This window comes from Lepisosteus oculatus, chromosome 2 (assembly GCF_040954835.1).
Source record: "Lepisosteus oculatus isolate fLepOcu1 chromosome 2, fLepOcu1.hap2, whole genome shotgun sequence".
NCBI lineage: Eukaryota > Metazoa > Chordata > Actinopteri > Semionotiformes > Lepisosteidae > Lepisosteus > Lepisosteus oculatus.
Genome location: NC_090697.1, coordinates 56,166,645 through 56,185,019, shown reverse-complemented (window position 1 = coordinate 56,185,019; position 18,375 = coordinate 56,166,645). Strand labels below are relative to the sequence as shown.

The 18,375-nt window shown below is 34.9% G+C and overlaps 1 protein-coding gene across 12 annotated transcripts in view; it reads left to right on the top strand.

Moving 5' to 3' along the window:
• The window catches only part of supt3h (SPT3 homolog, SAGA and STAGA complex component), a 229,535-nt gene that overhangs the window by 151,487 nt on the left and 59,673 nt on the right, over positions 1-18,375 (top strand). For all 12 annotated transcript variants that reach the window (XR_001478287.2, XM_069179534.1, XM_069179564.1 and 9 more), the window contains 2 exons: positions 386-479; positions 8,065-8,201. Coding sequence is in view for 11 of the 12 variants with exons in the window: in XM_069179534.1 (XP_069035635.1) it covers positions 386-479; positions 8,065-8,201 (231 nt within the window). In the remaining variant the exon portion in view is untranslated. The remainder of the gene's footprint in view (positions 1-385; positions 480-8,064; positions 8,202-18,375) is intronic.

Sequence of the window (18,375 nt, the reverse complement as noted above, 5' to 3'; positions counted from 1 at the left end):
TGCACTACAGTATAATTAGGAATATATAAAATGTTTTAAATCAAAATTATGGTTTCAAATAACCAGGGCAAGTTTAAGATTGAAATAAATTACTTTTTCATTAATGTTCTTTTAATTCAGAATTATTATTACAAATTTTAGTTTGAACACTATAAATTAGATTAAAAATAGTCCAATTTTACCCTTGTGGGTTTCCTCATCTCCATCTTTTTTCCTTAGAGTGCTCATGCTTACCAGTGCTCTGCTTTTTCAACTAAAGCATGCAAAAGGCTTCCTTTTTGGTTTAATGCAAGAGTTAAAAAGAACAATAATTTCACTCACTTCGGTTGCACTCAGCAGTGCAGGATTTCTGATGTATTAGTTAGAATCATGCTTTCTTTTACAGAAAAAAATCCGGAGGTTGCTGAAATACATGATTTTCCGAGACTACAAATCCAAAATTGTTAAATCTGTTGATGACGAAGACCTACTTGAAGCAGGTATTTTGATATACTGTATGTTGTATTTTGGAATATTTTTGTTTATTATATAGCCATATGAATATAGTTTGTGGTGGACGTGGCAGCTTTAATTTGTCTTACCTTAATAAATAAATACATTCTAAGCACCTTTACTATATTCTGTGTGAACCTTTCGCTGCATATGAGGAAGGTTGTTTTTACATGAAGTGTTAAAGGACCCTCAAAAATAAGTGAAAATGTAAAAAAGTAAAATTTACAAAATTATTCTTAACTGCACCATAAATGTTTCAACCCAGTAGAAGGTTCCCTGATTGACTAGCATCAGTTTTTTATTTAAATACAGTACCACATCCTTAATTAACCTCTTGCATCTAATATTTTGGCCTGTGCTGGTAATCTTCGTTCAATAACCCAGGTAATGGGTTTCACAGTAGTTAACTGAATTCAGACCTTCTTCACTTAATATGTTTAAAAACCATAGGTATTTTCAGCCAAAGAACAGGTTGCGACTGTTCTTTACATTTTGTTAGTGCTCCTTTTTTTCTTTTTTGCAAAAATGAAAGTATTCCTACTTGTGCATTTGAGTCATTTGTGTCCTGCCTTATCATAATAATGTTTATCTGATCTGTTGCTGTTTAACACTAATTCATCATCAGTCATTCAGTAGTAAAGATACAGCAAATTACAAAGCAGATTTTGAACGACTGTTTTCTCTTGAAACGTTTTGTCCAAGTGCACATTATGTATACACCATTAACTGTAAGGCAGTTGTAGGATACTAATACTCATTTATGGGATTATACTGTATGTGTATTTATTTAAAATAGTTAATGTATCCAATCCAAATTCTTGATCTGTTATTGTTATAGACACTTTTGTGCAAGCATTTATTTGCGTACTCTGTTTTTCCTGTGAATTACTGTACATTTCACCATTTAGTCATTCTTTTGAATGATGGAGGCAAAATAATGAATTTGGAACCAGCCAAGGTAATTTTATGTGCCATAATCAATCAGTACAGTCATCACACAGGACATCAGTGTGATTCATGCAGAAGTTTTGGCAAAGAATCACTTCTTAGTTTCACAGGGCATATTATTTGCCCACAATAAAAATGTTGTTCATCAATACCTTGAAAAAATAGAGAATTCAGCCCTATTCATTCCATGATGAATCTCATTTGTGTATTTTCTCCAGTCTCTCATGTAACTTGAGCAATGGAATGATTTTAAATGCAGTATTTAGAAAGCAACGTCTGACAGTCTATCGCAAAGGAGCCCGCATGTCTGTGCATAACTTTTTTTTGCTAAGTAGGATGGTACATATTGAGATTTACTGCAAACCATTTGGTGCATTGCTTAAATTAGGTCTGGAATCAGATACTAAAAAGAATAAACTTTTCTTGAGTTGATTATTGTAAGTCTTTCCAAGATTATACTTTAAAAAAGAAAGGAACTTTAGAAGTTAATTACTCCATGGCTGAATTACACATTTGCATTGTGTTCAGGTTCAGCAAGTTTAGAGCTTGCTCAAATCTGAGTTTGTTCTTCCATATTTTTATGTATTCGTTGCATAGGATTACCAGTTGTATCTCAAACCCATTAATTAAAACCATATGATACAATGTAATACTGTGGACTATTTCACTTTTTTAATGCTTATGACAATAGTAATGAATATTTTCAAATTATTATTCGTATTATTATTTAATGTTATTATTTTGTTCTTAATAATGGATCTTACTTGTGCTGAATGATTAAGTTTAATGCTTGGTCCTTAATAAGGCTTTGTATTAGTATTGTTGACTGGGTTTACTGTATCACTATCACTCACAGTGTTTCTTTCTTTGTTTAAAATATCTTAGGAGTCTGTGTCAGCCTTTTTTTCCCATTTATAATTAGGGCAAGACAACATAAATAAAGCAAATGGTTAGATGCATTCCATTATTTACTTCTTGGATCTTGTGGCTGAAAATTGCATTATTTTCCCCGGAGTTCTGCAATTAAAATGAACTTGGAATGAGCTGAAAGTACAATTTTCGTCATTTGTTCCCAGGTTCATGTTTCAGATGCTAAGGACTAAATGGACCTACTATGTAGATGCGTCCTGTTCAAGAAGACAACTCAGCTGTATATTACATCTGAACTCATTTTCTTGTTTCAGATCTGCTCATATTTCTCCAAAAATAAAAAAGTGTAAGAAGGAAATACTAGTAGATCTGAATATGTTTGATCAGCACAGGCGTGATACTAAAATGCCCAGCTTTATAAATGAGAACATAAAAGTGTCAACCAAATAAAAACATAATAGGTATTTATAGTTATTTACTACTCTCACTATACTTAAGATCTTAATATTTTTCTACAATATTCCCATGTATTTCCTATAGTTTCTATATAATATTGAATTTATTGTAATAGTAATGGTGTAAATAATGGCAGTGAAAGTAGCAATATAGTGATTTCATCATTGCCCTAGTTATTGTTCACTGCAAGCATGTGTGTGCAAATCCTGTCATTATGTTTCTTATTAGAGGTAGCTGATTTGTGGTTCAGTGTGAAATGAGATGAATGATTTGGGTAATCATGTTGCTTGCACACTGTCCCAGAATAATTATGCAATTGGTTAGCAAGGAAATCACTGTAAGTACCACAGGGTCAGATCCATGTGTTGTGGTATTTCTGGTGCCATCTTTATTCCGCATACCCTCAAAACAGTAGTGGTGAAACCATTTAAATCCAGCTGAGACAACAAGCCCCAGGCTACAACAAAAAATACTTTGGTGCAGGTGAGTCGGTTGTAAATTTAGTTGAAACTACTTAGATGCTGCTTATTAAGAATGTGTTTTCTGAGCTTGTTCATGTTGTTGAAAACAGCTTCATATGTGGAACAGTATAGTAATTTGAACATAGAACAAAACTGTATCTGGAGTGCAATTACGTAATACACAAAAGTCAAGGAATTAAAGTCTTTTCCTTTTTCAAATGGATCTCCACTTGGAAGTTGAAATTCACTAGGAATTTTTCACACTTCATTGTGTAAAGGAAAATACATTTTTTTATTACAATATTATACTGCCTCTGTTATATCAAATGATTCCATATTTGAGTTAAGAAGCTGAACAACCCAATTACAAAACTGCCTAATGATTAAACTGCCATTTCTTTCTCAGTTTTATAATAAAGATTTGTACTTGATTTGCAACTATTGATTTTTATAGATCTTCATTCACCTGTAAAATCATAAACATGAGAGATTATATGTTACATACACAAATGTTGAATGGTTAGATGTCACCATCAAAGCCATCATGCACCATGACACATCATGTTAGTTTTTAGAAAACAGACGAGTTACCTTGAACTGGTAATTATTTGGCATTGCTGATGGGGTCTGCCACAGTATGCTCTGTCTCACACTTTGGTTATGGACAAAATCTTTTCAGATTCTTTTTTCTGGTGCTTTATCCTAGCCCCCCAACCACAGGAACCATTATCTTCCATGAAAAATGTTTGAAAAAAATACATACTGTATATTTATAACTTTAATTGAGTTTATGAATTTCATGTGTGACAAGCAGTTTATTAAACCCATTTTCCTTTAAATGAAAAAAGTGAGTGTATCGTATGACTTTTTTAATAAAAACAAATGTGACACTGCACTAGCTTATAAATCTGAAAATTAAAGTCATGATGCACACAAACGTCAAAAACATTATTATACTTAAGGCGCTTAAAATTGTTCTTGCCTCCAGAATGAGACAGTGACGCAGTTTCTTATGAAGGAGTGTTATTAAGAAGTACTAAAGTTGGCTTACCCTGATAATACAGATTGATATAATGACACCATATAACTAGAAGCAGTCATGCAACACTGTCTGCTCTGAACATTACATGATGACTGGAAAATAAAAAATTTGGGGAACAAAGCAATTCAGGATAAAATAAATTTCTTTAAAAACAAGACTTGCATAAAATGTGCATATGCTGGTGTTTGACTATTGAAATGTTTTTGAAATGTTGAAATGTTTTTGTCTCAGCTGTTGGGTGTAGCAGTTATTTATCATCTACGGTACATCCAAAATTTAACAATTTAATCAAATGACGATGCCTATTTATTTTTAAAGGGTTACTAATTGTAGTATCATAAACCTACAGTAAATATTAACACTAACCATACCATTTATGAAAGTATTGACAGTATTAGCATTTCTAAACAAATACTTATGAATAAATGGAAACCAATTCTGTCCCTTTTCTGAACAAAGGCATCACAAAAAATAGGCAACTTGTTTTTTGCCTGGGAATTCCACAATAAGGAAAGGCTCAGCATTCAGATTGCCTGTACAGAATGTGGTTTCAAGTCTGATTGGAAAGAGGCACCCTCTTAATGGCACAGGCACCATCCCCTTTTAATGAAGAGGAGGGGAGGATGATGATGATGATGATGTCTGTTCCTCTTCCTCATGTTCTTTTTTTTTCCTTTCTTCTGTATATCTTCTTCTGTTTTTAGATTATGGTTCATCCTATTGAGGCTGGCTTAAAGGCCTCACTAGAAATGCCCCAGTCACTGTTGAATATGGATGACTTAATGATTTAACAGTGATGTTACTAAACCTGACTAAATTGTTGGGACTACTTATTTGATCATCTGTAGCTCGACATATGAAGCTGTGTAAATACAGCAGAACAATTTATCTCAAACCTTCGGAATAAAGTAAGTTTGCTGAAAACTAAAATAATGCTACTGTAGCCTTGCTGAAACTCAGCTGCCATCCCCAAGCCACAACAACATTTGAAACATGGATATGTAAACACATTCAAGTTCATGTTTTTTTAATTGTAAAAAAAAAACAATTTGAAATACAATATTGGCTGACAGTCTCCAAGCGGTCTTAAAACACCATACGTTTTGTACGTACGTATGTCATCTCTCATTTTCTTAAGAAAGGTTGAAACGTTAAATAGTAGATGACAGCATCAGGCTTGTGTTCTCAATGAGCCACAGTTAATACCTACTGTAAGCTTTCATGTTAGGCCTAATCCTTTTATTTGTTGCTGGTGCATCCTGCAATCAAAGCAAAAAGAGGGACACAATGGCACTGGATATTGCCAGCATTGCTGTCGTACTGCAGCAAATGAAATCAAATGAAATAAATCTGTACAAAGGCACAAATCAGGAGAGAGGTATACAAATTTGAAAGATTTAGAAAGAAAGATCACTTTATTGGCCATATACAGTTTTCTTTTATTAGGAATTTGTCTTTTACATACCCCAACTTGCTCTCCATGAGAAACATAGACAGGGAGGGAAGCTTGGGGTCAGATCGCAGGGTCAGCCATTTATATGGCACCCTGGAACAGTTAGGGTTAAGGGCCTTGCTCAGCGGCCCAATGGTGTAGGATTCCTCTGCTGGCCACAGGATTCGACCTGGCAATGTTCCAGCCACAGATCCTTAGCCACAGAGCCACAGCACCACCCTAATTAATTAAAGGCACAGAATATCACTTTGAACATGTTGAAGTTGACCATTAAGAAGTGGATAGTGTATTTTACCACTCAGAAACTGCCTAGATCAGGCTGTCCCTCAAAACTGAGTGGCTGGGCGAACATGAAGTGTTTAAGGATGTCACCGTGAGGACAACGGCAACTTTGACATTGTTTATGAGTCAACAATATCCTGGACATTCCCTAAAGCTGGCATAGCTAAAAATAAACCATCGCAAATCCCACATGGAGCTTGCAACAAATCATTTTAGTGATACAGCAAACATGTGACAAAGGCTTTAGGGCTTGGAGGTTTTTGGTCTTCATTTTTTTGGCTAAACATTTAATCTGGTGCAAACCCAACAAAGTCCTTTAACCATTTAAAACAACCCCTACTGTCAATCATTGTAGTGAAGCATTCTAACTTATGGGACTGCTGCACATCAGCAGGGATTTAGTAGCTTGTAAAGACTGAAAAGGAAAAGGAATGGAGGCAAATCTTAGGCAAATCAAAGGGAAGGAAACTCGCCTTTCAGCAAGACAGTGACCCAGTGCTTAAGACCAAAGCCACACCTGAATGGCTCAACAAGGCAAAAGTTAATGTCTTTGAGTGGCCCAGTCAAACTCCTGGCGTTTCTGTTTGATAGCCTCTGGCAGGATTTGAAAATTGTTGTTCATCGGTAATCCTTAACCAACCTGACAGGGCTGACATTGCAGCATTATGGTGTATAATGTTGATAGACACTGATCCAGAAAGACCTGCAACTGCCAGTTAGCAGCTTTAAATGTTGCCAAAGGTGCTTCCACCAAGTATATACATTACTTAAGCAGCCAAATTTATACTTATGAAATTAACATTTCATTTTTTTATTTTTATTTTCAGACATAGAAATGTGCAGTTTAAGCAATTTAAGATTAAAAATACTTATAAATGTATATATGTGCATACAACTTATAAATGTATATTAATGTTTAATTCAGCAAAAAGTGATATAATTAGAAGAGAATTAATACTTTTGCATGGCACTGAATGTGTAACTGAAGTACAGTATGCATTTTATTATAAATGTAATATTGTTAAGTAGCAAAACAATGTATAACAAGAAAATTAGAAGAATTTAAATGAAAGAAAAAATAAGGAACATTTACTGTAGTGGCACACAATTTCATGCTATACAGTAGATTCAGGCAAATGTAGAAAATGTACAAAATGAGAATAATATTGAAAGAAAAATACTGCTATTAATCATCTTGAAAATGAAGTCGATTATTATTATTATTCTGCTACCCTTATTTAAATGTGAAAGTCTAATTATCAATCAGACATTATGACATTATCAGACATTATCAGACATGATTACTCAGTGAGAATTGCCTTTTGTAATTTTTCCTTTTTCTAACATTCCCACCCTCTACAGCTGTACATGGGTGTGTTTTTTTTATTTATTGATGATAAGAAGGTGTTCATTCAGAGCTCTTCATTCTATCATTTTTTTTATTCAACTTGTTTTTAATTGCAAAATAATATATTAGAAGTTCAGCTCATGTTAGGATACAGTATGTGAAAGAGGTTGTTGGGCTTGGACTACTTCTGCTGCAGTTTTCAGGAATATACATCTTGTTTGCAGTTATGTTTTATAGGCTTAAATAGTTGCTTGTTCTTTGTGTCCAAATACCATAATCCATAATTAAACACATGGGTCCTTATTTTCCAGGATAGGCAAAATGCCCGCAGTGGAAAAGCAGACCCGTAGTGTCATACTATTGATTTAAAGACGAGTTTGAGGTCTAAATGTGTTGCATAGACACGTAGCCCATAATTTAAACTAAAAATGGTAAGTATAAGACATTTGAATCTGAACTGTTTTTGAAACAACACAAACAAAAACTAGAGTTTTATCAACTACATTTTGTGCAATTAAACTGGTGTCTGTTGAAGCCACAAAGTCTATAAGAGGGTGATTTTCTTGTTTTGACTGGAGTTCAGACTCGGCACCTCAAGTGCCTCACGTGACATTGAGGTGTGGGTCAGGTGTAAACTGCCACATCTGTGCTGCAGATGTGCAGAAATTAAAGTTAGTAATTGTTTTTCCTTCCTCTTTGCACCCACATGTAGACAAATTCAGCAGCAGCAGTGTAAACAAACGGCAGAAGCTGGCTCACGACTTTCTCAGCTCTATTGACCAGACAGGGGATTTCTTGGCCCTGTTAGAAGACGATGACGTTGATGAAGTCAAACAGGAGAGACTAGAGGTGAGCGGGAGTCAAAATGCTGACTGTCTGAAATAAAATACGTCAATGTACCAGAAAGAAAAAGACAGAAAAAATAAGTGGACACTGCATAAAAAAGGAGTTCTCAAATGTTGTGGTATTGTGGTCACCGACTGAATGATTCACAGTTTTCCTCAGTGACTTCAGAAGCTGGAAACATTAGTCTTAAATGGGCTGTTTAAACAAGTTAAGTTTAATGTATTTGGTAACCCCAAGAGCACCTGATACTTTAAGCCTAGATTGAACAAATTAATTTATAGACTGTAGGTCAGCAAAATAACGAGCACCTTCCATTTGGGTACCTCTGTAAGGGCTGTGTGTGTCTGTGTTAATGAGAAATGAAAAAAGTGATGTCTCTATAGAAAAATTAACAAAGTAAGATTAGAATTCTTAAACATAATAAAGAACTAAGCCTCAGTTTTTATCTCCCTTCTAGCCTTTCCTTATTTTAGGACAGGGCTGATATCAATTCTATAACCACAGAACAGTTTTTCATTATTTTAACACTGGTGCTCCATAATCAAACAAGTACATATGAACATCAAAGGATAAAGTCTGATCGTATAAATCAGAGAAGAGAACAAATCAAAAGAGCAGCTTGCTGGTTTACCCATCTTTAGAAGCAGATGCTGTAACAACGGAAGTTAAGAAATTGCCTTAGGCGGAATCAAATCTACTGTACATCTGCTGGAAATACAAGTGCGAGAAGTTCATGCAATGCTTGTACAGTACGTTGGATAGTGGCTGAATAGTTCTGAGCCAATGTGAAGCATCAGAAAAATGTATTCAAAATAGTCTTAATTGGAAGCAAATATTGAAGAACACCTTACAAAAGGAATACTGTGTTTTTTTAGTATAGTTGAATTAATTAGAATTAACATTTTCTTGTATTTGCAGATACTTATGTCAGAATAACTCCACATCATACAGTCTGCTAACTCCACAATATTCTGATAGTGAGAGCATCTGAAAGGATATAAGAATTAAGAAATTATACCTTAGGTTCTTCTGATATCCTCTGTTGTCTTTATTCCTTTCATGAAATGGTAGTGCATTACTGAAAGGAAGGTATTTGTTCTAATTTAGTTGCATATTCACTAAATCCAGCATACAGTAAAAAAATACTGGTAATAATGGAACAGCTTGGTATGACTTATCTGAATGAAACTGTGTAGCATCATTCAAATACATTTAGGCTTTAAAGAGCCTCAAAACTTCACTGGTTTCTAAGCAATTCTATAACGTTTACATCATAGTAAACGTTCTCCTTAGGTATAAACATTTATTGGAAGCAATAAAACAGTGGGAGATGATTTTAAATCCCTTAATATAAACAGACATTCTTCATATTTTCCACGCTTTTTCTTCCTGTGTCTTAAAGAAAACGAAGAAGAGGAAAAACCAAATCTGTCTTTGTTCGGAAAAGGCCAATTAAAATGCATAACCTTCCGGTCGGAAGATGTGATTAGAGCTGTCAGACAAGAGTCACGGCCTTGCCAGAATAAAAAAAAAGAGACATAACTTTGGATATTGCCGTGAGACTTCATACGTCTCGTTTCAATTAAAATAAAGCCCTAGCCATTTTGGATGTGTCCCAGAGTGGCTGTGGTTTTTCAAGCTTTGTTCCCTTTTGAACATTCTAGTGGGCATGTTATAGCTATCAGAGCAATCTTTAGGACTGTGCCACCAAATCCTTCTGGGCCTCCCACTTTGTTCAGCTCGTGCTGCCTTCTGCTGAAAATTTACAACCCACCCACTGAAGACTGGATACATTCAGAAATGTCTTTCTGTTCCCATGAATGAACTTAACCTTCACTTCCACCCAAAAACCTGACTCTCTCTCCATATGCTATGATTGCTCTCGGATTATGCTTAAGAACAGTAGGTAAAACATATATCGCAGTCCCCCATTCCTTTGTAATTAACTAATCTTCATGAACAAATTCTAAAATACCACAGGGCTTAATCTAGAATTATAAATTCAATTGGATTTTTAAAACGTTCCTTAAAATAAAATGTGATGCTTGACCATTTTAGGTCCACACCCCAGTCTGTGTCATTAGCAATGGGTGGGTACAGACTAGTCAGGTTACACAGGAAGAGTACTTTGCACAAAGATTAAAAATATTCCTAATAAAGCAGTTCTTGCTCAAATGATAATAGGGCTTGTGTTTTATTACAGATATATCTGCAACAAGTTCTGTTATCTGAAGTCTCTGCCCTTTCCATTGCTTATTCCATAGTAGTTTATTTATTTATTTTTTTTCCTTCAGTTTCATGAAACCATAAGTGGTAAATGGGGGCTCCCAATTAGTTCATACAGTAAAAACTCCCACGTGGTGAGTACACTGAGGCTTGTGCTCCTGACATTGCCAATGCAAACCTGTTTGAGTATCTGTACCCTGCTGTTGGGCGTGGGTGGATTTAGAATGACAAGTTTCCTTAGCATGCCACACATCATCAGCACCCGCTGTGACTTAGCAGCGTGCCTGTATGCTCGCAATGTAATCAGCACATGGTGTTCATTGCTCTTCTAGTAAAGAGTAACTGTCCTGTGAGGCACTGTGGAGCTTGCAGCGACAAAACGTAATGAGCTCTATAGTGCGAAAGTGCCCTCAGTCACAGTCATATTGACACTTGAGTTCATCAATAGTTTGTTTTTGGGCTGATATGAATATTAAAATAATTCGCTTTTTGATTTTCTTGTTAAAAAAAATCTTTTTTTTCCTTCTTTTTCTTTTGTTTCTTATAAATGTGAAAAGATAGTGCCCAAAGAAAACAGAAACGTGTGGACACCAGCACGTTGCACAGCAACAAAAAATAAAAAATAAATAAATAAACACTGAATACACTGAATTGTGTTTGAGTTATTTTGTAATCTGTGCATAATTATATTTCACCAATCTGTATTCGTATTGGCATCCAATTACAACAAAAGTCTTTCACACAGATGAAAAGATAGGTCCATCTGTTCAAAGGGAACAGCATATTCTGTGAAAAGGGAAATTAAAGTCACATTTTATTTACATTGGAGATGAGAGATCCAGTGGCATTTCATACTAGATCCTGGTTGTCATTGGCAAATACAATCTATATTATAAAATGTGCCCTGCTTGAACTTTCACTCCCCTTATTTGGAATACTATACATACTGTACTGTATTCTGCTGCCACCACCTGTAACTTCAGTATTAATTTGTTGGACAAGATTGAACTGTGCTTTGGAACATTGTGGGCATCTCATTCAAGGTGGGGAAGGTGATATAGACCATGTTTGTAAATAGTGTAAGTGATGTTTTAAAATGACAACAAATATTGTAATATCACGCCTGATATTACTCTGTAACGGGTGGATTGTGGATTGTCGATTTTTTTAAAACATATTATTGGGACCTTTTACTAAACTATTACTGCAGCATTTCAAGTGCTGCACTAATTTCCAGTTAGCAAAAATGATTACAAAAGAATGGGCAAAATAAAAAAATATTGTATCATTGCATTGCATTCAGTAACAAATTTATACCAAAGAATGTCAATTATTCAAGTACAGTACATATTCAAGTGCTTGAGAAAAGATTGTATTTTATAATATTTTAATAGTTGATATCCTTTGAACTTGCAAACAGACTTTATTTTTAAACCAATTGTTTTTTATTCTCTTAATTCTATCCATTCATGAGCAAATTCACATACTGTAATAGTGGATCAAAGATTAAAATTCAGACACAAGGTCTTGAAGATGATTCTTTATCATTACCCTATTTAGATAGTAGTAGACTATCACAGAACTCCTCAGTGCTATTGAAACCATGCATGTAGGTCAACGCAAGTAGTTATTAGATACTGTCTATTACTTCTGATCAGACAGCACCAGTTCTTTTTGTCAGCAGCATGGCTTTTATTTCCTTAGGCAAGCCATCAATCATCTCAAGGGCTCTGTCAGATCTCCTGACAAAACTATGATTTTCTCTGACTTTCTTCACCACGTTCAGATGGTAATATTTAAAAGTCTCTTTGTCAACTTGTGTGGGATCTGTATTGTTTCTCTGCAATGCCATGATGACAGCGAGATTGTTAAGGGTGCTATTCTGGGACTTTTGGGATATACATTCTGTTAGTGCCTACAAATACAACACTTCTGTGGCAAGAACTTCAGCTTTTTTCCCCCTAAATCACTGGATTGAGTGGTTAAATGGGAGTAGGCCTTTTCAATCTCCCCCTGAGCTGTCTGCATCTGTAAGATATGGACTGTACTTACAAAGCACGAGTATCTGGTTATAGAAAAATAGAGGCTTGGGCAGATCATGCTTGCCAAAGTTTAAATACTTTTTTATGGCATACGCTTTCAGTCAAACTGCCAGTTTTTCAAACCAGGGTCACTGTGTCTGTTTTTTTTCTTGTTTTTTATAGCTTCACAAGAGGTTTAAAAGCCTGATACGAGAGCAAACATAAAAACAAGTAATGTTTAATATATTTTTCATTAGGATTGCTTAAAGCTGTAACATCACAGATCTATGATATCTTATTTTTAACTGTGGAAATGAAGGACATATTTTGTTTAAAGTGCAGTATGCGTTTATTGTTCTTTTATTAGCATTGGTGCATGAAATTTGTGTCAGTGTGCATTGTGTCATCACACTGGAAAGGTTTGAATGGGGAGCTGTGTGGAATTGACGCAGTAGAGAGAGGTTAATTTTATGTTGAAAAATAAAAAAAATAAAAAATGTTTCTGCTGTTGAGACCTTTTCAGGTGTGAAACAGAGAGAAAGGGTGCAGGGATATGAAGCAAAGGAGATAAAAAACATGTCAGAATTGGGCATACAGGTGAAAAAGAGTGTTCAAATGAATCAAAATCCAGGGGAGACGTGAGAAGCTGAGATCTGTAAATGAAGAGAGTTTAACAATGAGAGCTGAGGAAGGTGTGATCTTAGTTTACTGACAATCTTGGATTCTGATGTCTTTCTGTCTTTCAAGCCCTGAAAGCCCTGTTAAAGGACACAGATAGAAATGTCAGAATAATCATGGCCAGGAGAGGTAAAACAGGGAACTGGGTTCCTGTAACAGTTTAAAGTCATCTTTGATCCTTCCTGCTCTGATGTGTTCTCTAAAATCGCCAACCAGTCTTCTTCCCCTTTCGGCAATGTAAATAACACTTTCTACAAAGATGCAATAAATGAGTTTGCTGAATAAGTAAGAAGCTCTCTGGGTGATTTTAAAACACCAGAGGGGCTACGCTGTCTTGTTGGAGTTATTTAGCTAAAATTATGAATGTGAATTCGGCAAGGAGTACCAAAGCTCACCATATGACAGTTAAACTGTAATGACTGTAAATGTCAGTAACTCATGTTAAAGTCTTCCTTTTTGGCTGACTTGAATGTTGTTTTAATGTGCTTTTTAATCCTTGTTCTTGTAGAATATACTAATTTTCTATCAATATACAGTACTCTCAGAAAGATATCAGCACATTCCCTTGCTTTGATTTGTATTTTGAAGCCACATACTACACTCGCCAAGCATGTAAAACATTACTCATTTTTTTTGTAGGAACTCTATTAGGTGAGTTGAGTTGAGTTGTACCTTAAAATAGCGACTGCTTGTGCTGATTACAAAATATGACATTGCTTCTTAATTTTATTGATACTTTAATTGTGAATCTAAAATGTTTTTGTTGATAATGTACTTATAGTATGTCATTTGTCAATTTCTTCAGTTCAACAGTAAAGTTTCACTTATGTACTAAACATAAACTCTCCACTTAATGTAGCAGTGGATCTTTTTAGGGGAGGTTTTTAATTAAATGTACATTGGATAACATACAGGTAGCTGTGTTTCTTATTGAATTCTGAAAGCAGTGTTGTTTCTATGGCTGTAAGGAAAGCTGCAGTGGGACTATCAGTGTTAAAAGCTTTAGTAATAAGGGTGTTGTCTTTCAGACATCGTGACTGCAGTATGAGACTAAACTTGAGTTGTTTTTTTATTGCACCAGTGCTTCATCCAGTACATGTTCACTCACTGTACATAATTTACATGTTCAGTTATTGTGGTTATCTACTTTAGTTATGTAAAACAGAAATGGTTTATCCTCTAGTTGTTAATGCAACAATTGTATTATATTCTCTGATTCAAATGGTCCTCCGAATTGAAAAAAAAAACACCTCAATGACATTCAGAAAAGGTGAATGTCCATGTAATTAAATAATAAATCATGGAGGAGTGACTTTGTGGAGGAGTGGTAAAGGCCCTGGGCTTGAAACTGGAAGGCTGTGGGTTTCAATGCTGGGAGAGGCACTGCTGTTGCATTGGATAAAAACATCAGCGAAAGGAATTGGTAATAATCTGTAGCCAGATAGTGGGACTGTATGAAGAAAATCTTCCCTACATCTCAGGTATGAAAAAAATCATAGTATTTCTAGTATTGTATGTAAAAGGTCAAATTAAGGCCACAATAAAACCCAAAAATTCAAACCACCTACAGTACTGTACCACAGTTTCTAAAAACTGCACAAATAGCAGTTGGTGGGTAAAACCCAGACCTTAAAAGACCTTGGGCAAAAAGAAGCTCACCATCTAATAACACATTTCATCTAATTAAGAGGAATGTTGTGTGTAAAACATGCAGTAACATTCTGCACGCTGCTGTTTTTTATGTCGCATTGCTATTTTATCATGTGAGGCTCATCAGTGGATTCTGTCTGAACATTGGAACATATTTGAATGTAATTTACAGTGTGCCTTGTCCTATGAGTGTGAAAGTAGTTACAGAAAAAAGGGAAATGAGAAGCACCAGTTGAAGATACAGTAGCACCTTGTATGAAATTGAACACCAATAGCTTTTGGAACATACTGGCCATGTAATTTACAGCAAAGAATGTAGTGTATACTTATACTGCATTGGTAAGATGTGTAGTTCAGCTTTTCAAACTATAAATATTTACAGTATGTAAGGGCTTTTTTGGATGTTTTGTAATGGCTTTTAATGGTTGAACAGGAATCTTCTGAATAATCTTTAGATCAGTGATGTTTAGTTTGAATTTGCAGCCTGCCAGATGACAGATAATGCCAATTATGACAGATAAAGAATAAAAACAATCCTGTTAAACTGGTATGATGTCAAGATTCAATGCCAGATTTGCTGTAGCCCCTGGTCTTTGACAGAAAATTGTTTTTTGTTTAAGATAAATATGTTCAAAAGAAAACCAATGTGCAAAACACATATTTCCAAAATTCAATAAACAGCCTTTTTAGACCTGACCATCTGAGGTTTTTGTGGGTGAAAAAACACAATATAATTTTTATCCTACGGTATCAGACATTATGGTCTTATCAGTCTTAATTCTGTCACACATCAGTAGTTTCTCCTGATGACATTTTGGCATTCTCTGTTCACAATTTGACAGTACTACTAGAAAACACTAGCTCACATCATGCTAACAGCTTTTGTTTCACACAGGTGATTTGCTTCATTGTAGTGCTGTTATTGTACAGTGCGGTTGTGGAAAAAGTCAGGGGACAAGGCATGCCTATCGTTTGCTTCTGCAGCAGTGACTTTCAGCTCATCCTGGTCATTTTATCACCTGGGGGCTTGATGATTCGTGTTAAATGTCTCCAATTCTGACTGCACAAGTTCAGCTTTTGGTTTAAGTATGGGGAATGTGGTGATTGTACTGTTTATGGAGATGATCCATTTTTTTACATGCTGAAACCTCGTGTGATAGTACATAAAAAGGAAATATAGGTTATAGCTTGTATTCCGGGTTTTATCTTGAAAATTGTTGTTTGTGCAGGGCACAATTTAATGTAGTTGGATATTCCTCCCCATGAGAATGTATAAATGCAGAATCTGTTTAGCTGATATACTAAAAAATATCTACCAAGTAGAACAAAAACATACTTTATGTTCAAACTAGTGATTACAAGTGACCATAAATATTGGGACACATTCATTTTGTGTAATCTTTGAGGGAATTACTGCATGAAGTCTGCAACCCATTAAGTTCGCCAAACTGTCTGTAATAATTTAAGAGCTTATTCTTGTCTATTTTAGGGGTTTTCTGACTTCAGTTTTTCTTCAGCCCGTAAAATGCGTGCTCAATTAAGTTTAAACCTGGAGACTGACTTGGCCATTCTGGAATTTTCCACTTTTTTCTCTTTGATTGCATTCACTGTATACAGTATTTTGAATTTTTGTTCTGCCACCTAACAGATATGGAAGCATTTTATTTAGCATAAGCAGATAACAGATTTGTCTGAATTCATCCCCTTGCTGCCATTATTGGTTATGTCATCAATAAGGTGAATGAGCCAGTTCCACAGGTGGCCATTCTTACCCAGGCCAAGTCATTACTTCCGTCATGCCTCACACATTAGCTGGTGTTCTTTGAAGCAACTAAATTTTTCCACCTTTTTACCTTTTTCCATCAATTTTGTAAAGGTTTATCTTGGTCATACAGTATCTATCCATGCAGTGTAATTCTCAAAAATCTCCTAGGAAATGTTTCAGAATAAATTAAAATCTGTCTTTTCTGCTCTTAGTGTGGATGAGAGGTTTACATCTTGTAGCCTTTGTAATTCAGCTTTCTCAGTCTTCTGCATACTGTGGACTTTGATACCTTCACCCCTGCACTCTGGAAGTTGATGGTGATTTCACGGACAGTTGTTTTAGGGTTTTCTTTGACAGCTCTGATAATTTTTCTGTCATCGACAGCAGATGTTTTTCTTGGGCAATCGAGTCCTGTCTGATTGGTAATTATACCTGTGGTTTCTTTCTTCTTTACTAGATTCCAAATTGTTGATCTTGGTATAGCCAATTTCTTTCCTATGGTTCCGATTGACTTTTTCTTTACTTTTAGCTTCAGAATTGCCTATTTTCCTTTTACAGAAAGGTGGTGAAATTGGTATTAAAATGTTGGTGTTCATTTTCATTTTACTTTAAACCATAGTCTCCAAATACTGAAGTTTAAGAAGTAAAAACTTTTTCTAGGATGTTTACAGCACTTTGTTGAGTGAGCCTAATTACCAACAATAAACACCTTAGCAGCAACAGGCACCTGTCAGCCAATTGTCCCAATACATTTCGTTCTAAACAGATTTGACACTTTCAGTTTAATTGACCCAAGACGGTAGAACTTAGCTGACTTTTGTTAAAAATAAAATCTTAGGATTTGTACTTTTCTGGCATATATTTTCATATTTTCAAAATCCCTGTCACAGTATGTTTTCCTGTGTACAGTATGTTTGTGCTCCCTTTCAGCATACAAATCCTTGATGCCTGCATAATACTGTACAAAAGGTTGTACTCATATAGAAACTGAATTTTATCACTCTGTTTCATACCTTTGTAATAACATTCTAATGCCATTGTTGAAGGACTGTGAAAAGGTTAAAGCTGTGGTCAGAGTCAGTTATAGTATGTGTACATGGCAGCTAGATATGAGAGACATCCTAAGGGGGAGATATAGAAGTTAAAAAATTCCTTACATGTCTGTTTATAATACTTTCATCTTAGCTCAGCAATACTGCTAGCTAAGCAACTACATACATTTAATGACTAAATATTCAGTTATGTTCTCACCCTATGGAGCAACACAATTGCACAATCAATTTTACCCTTATTTGTTTTTTTTTTTATTTAATACACAAAACATAAGTTAAAACTACACAAAGGACATAGTCAACAAACTACATATAAAAAACATACTGTGCAAATCATACAGTGACAACAGAACAAGCTAGAATCAACATGGTTTACAATAACATAAGGAAAAAAGTAAAAACAAATAAGGGAAATTTAATAAAAGGGAATAGGGGAGACAGTCTATTCATAATCTGAAAAAAATTAAAACACATAATAGTAATAAATGGTGTGGAATGCAACACATTTAAATTAAAATAATGAATGGAAACCAAATATCCTGAAAGGTAGACATTTGATTTTTTATAGACATCATAGATTTCTTAAGTTAAAGATTTTTAAATTTCTTTGATGTCCATTGTGAAAGAGAAATCTTTTTTAATGAATTCAGTTTAATAATATATACAGTGGATATCAGACGTCTACACACCCTTATTTAAATGTCTGCTTTTGTTGATGTGAAGGCTGAAATCAAGACAAATCCTGTCAGACCTTTTTTCACCTTTAATAAGATGTTGTTAAAGAT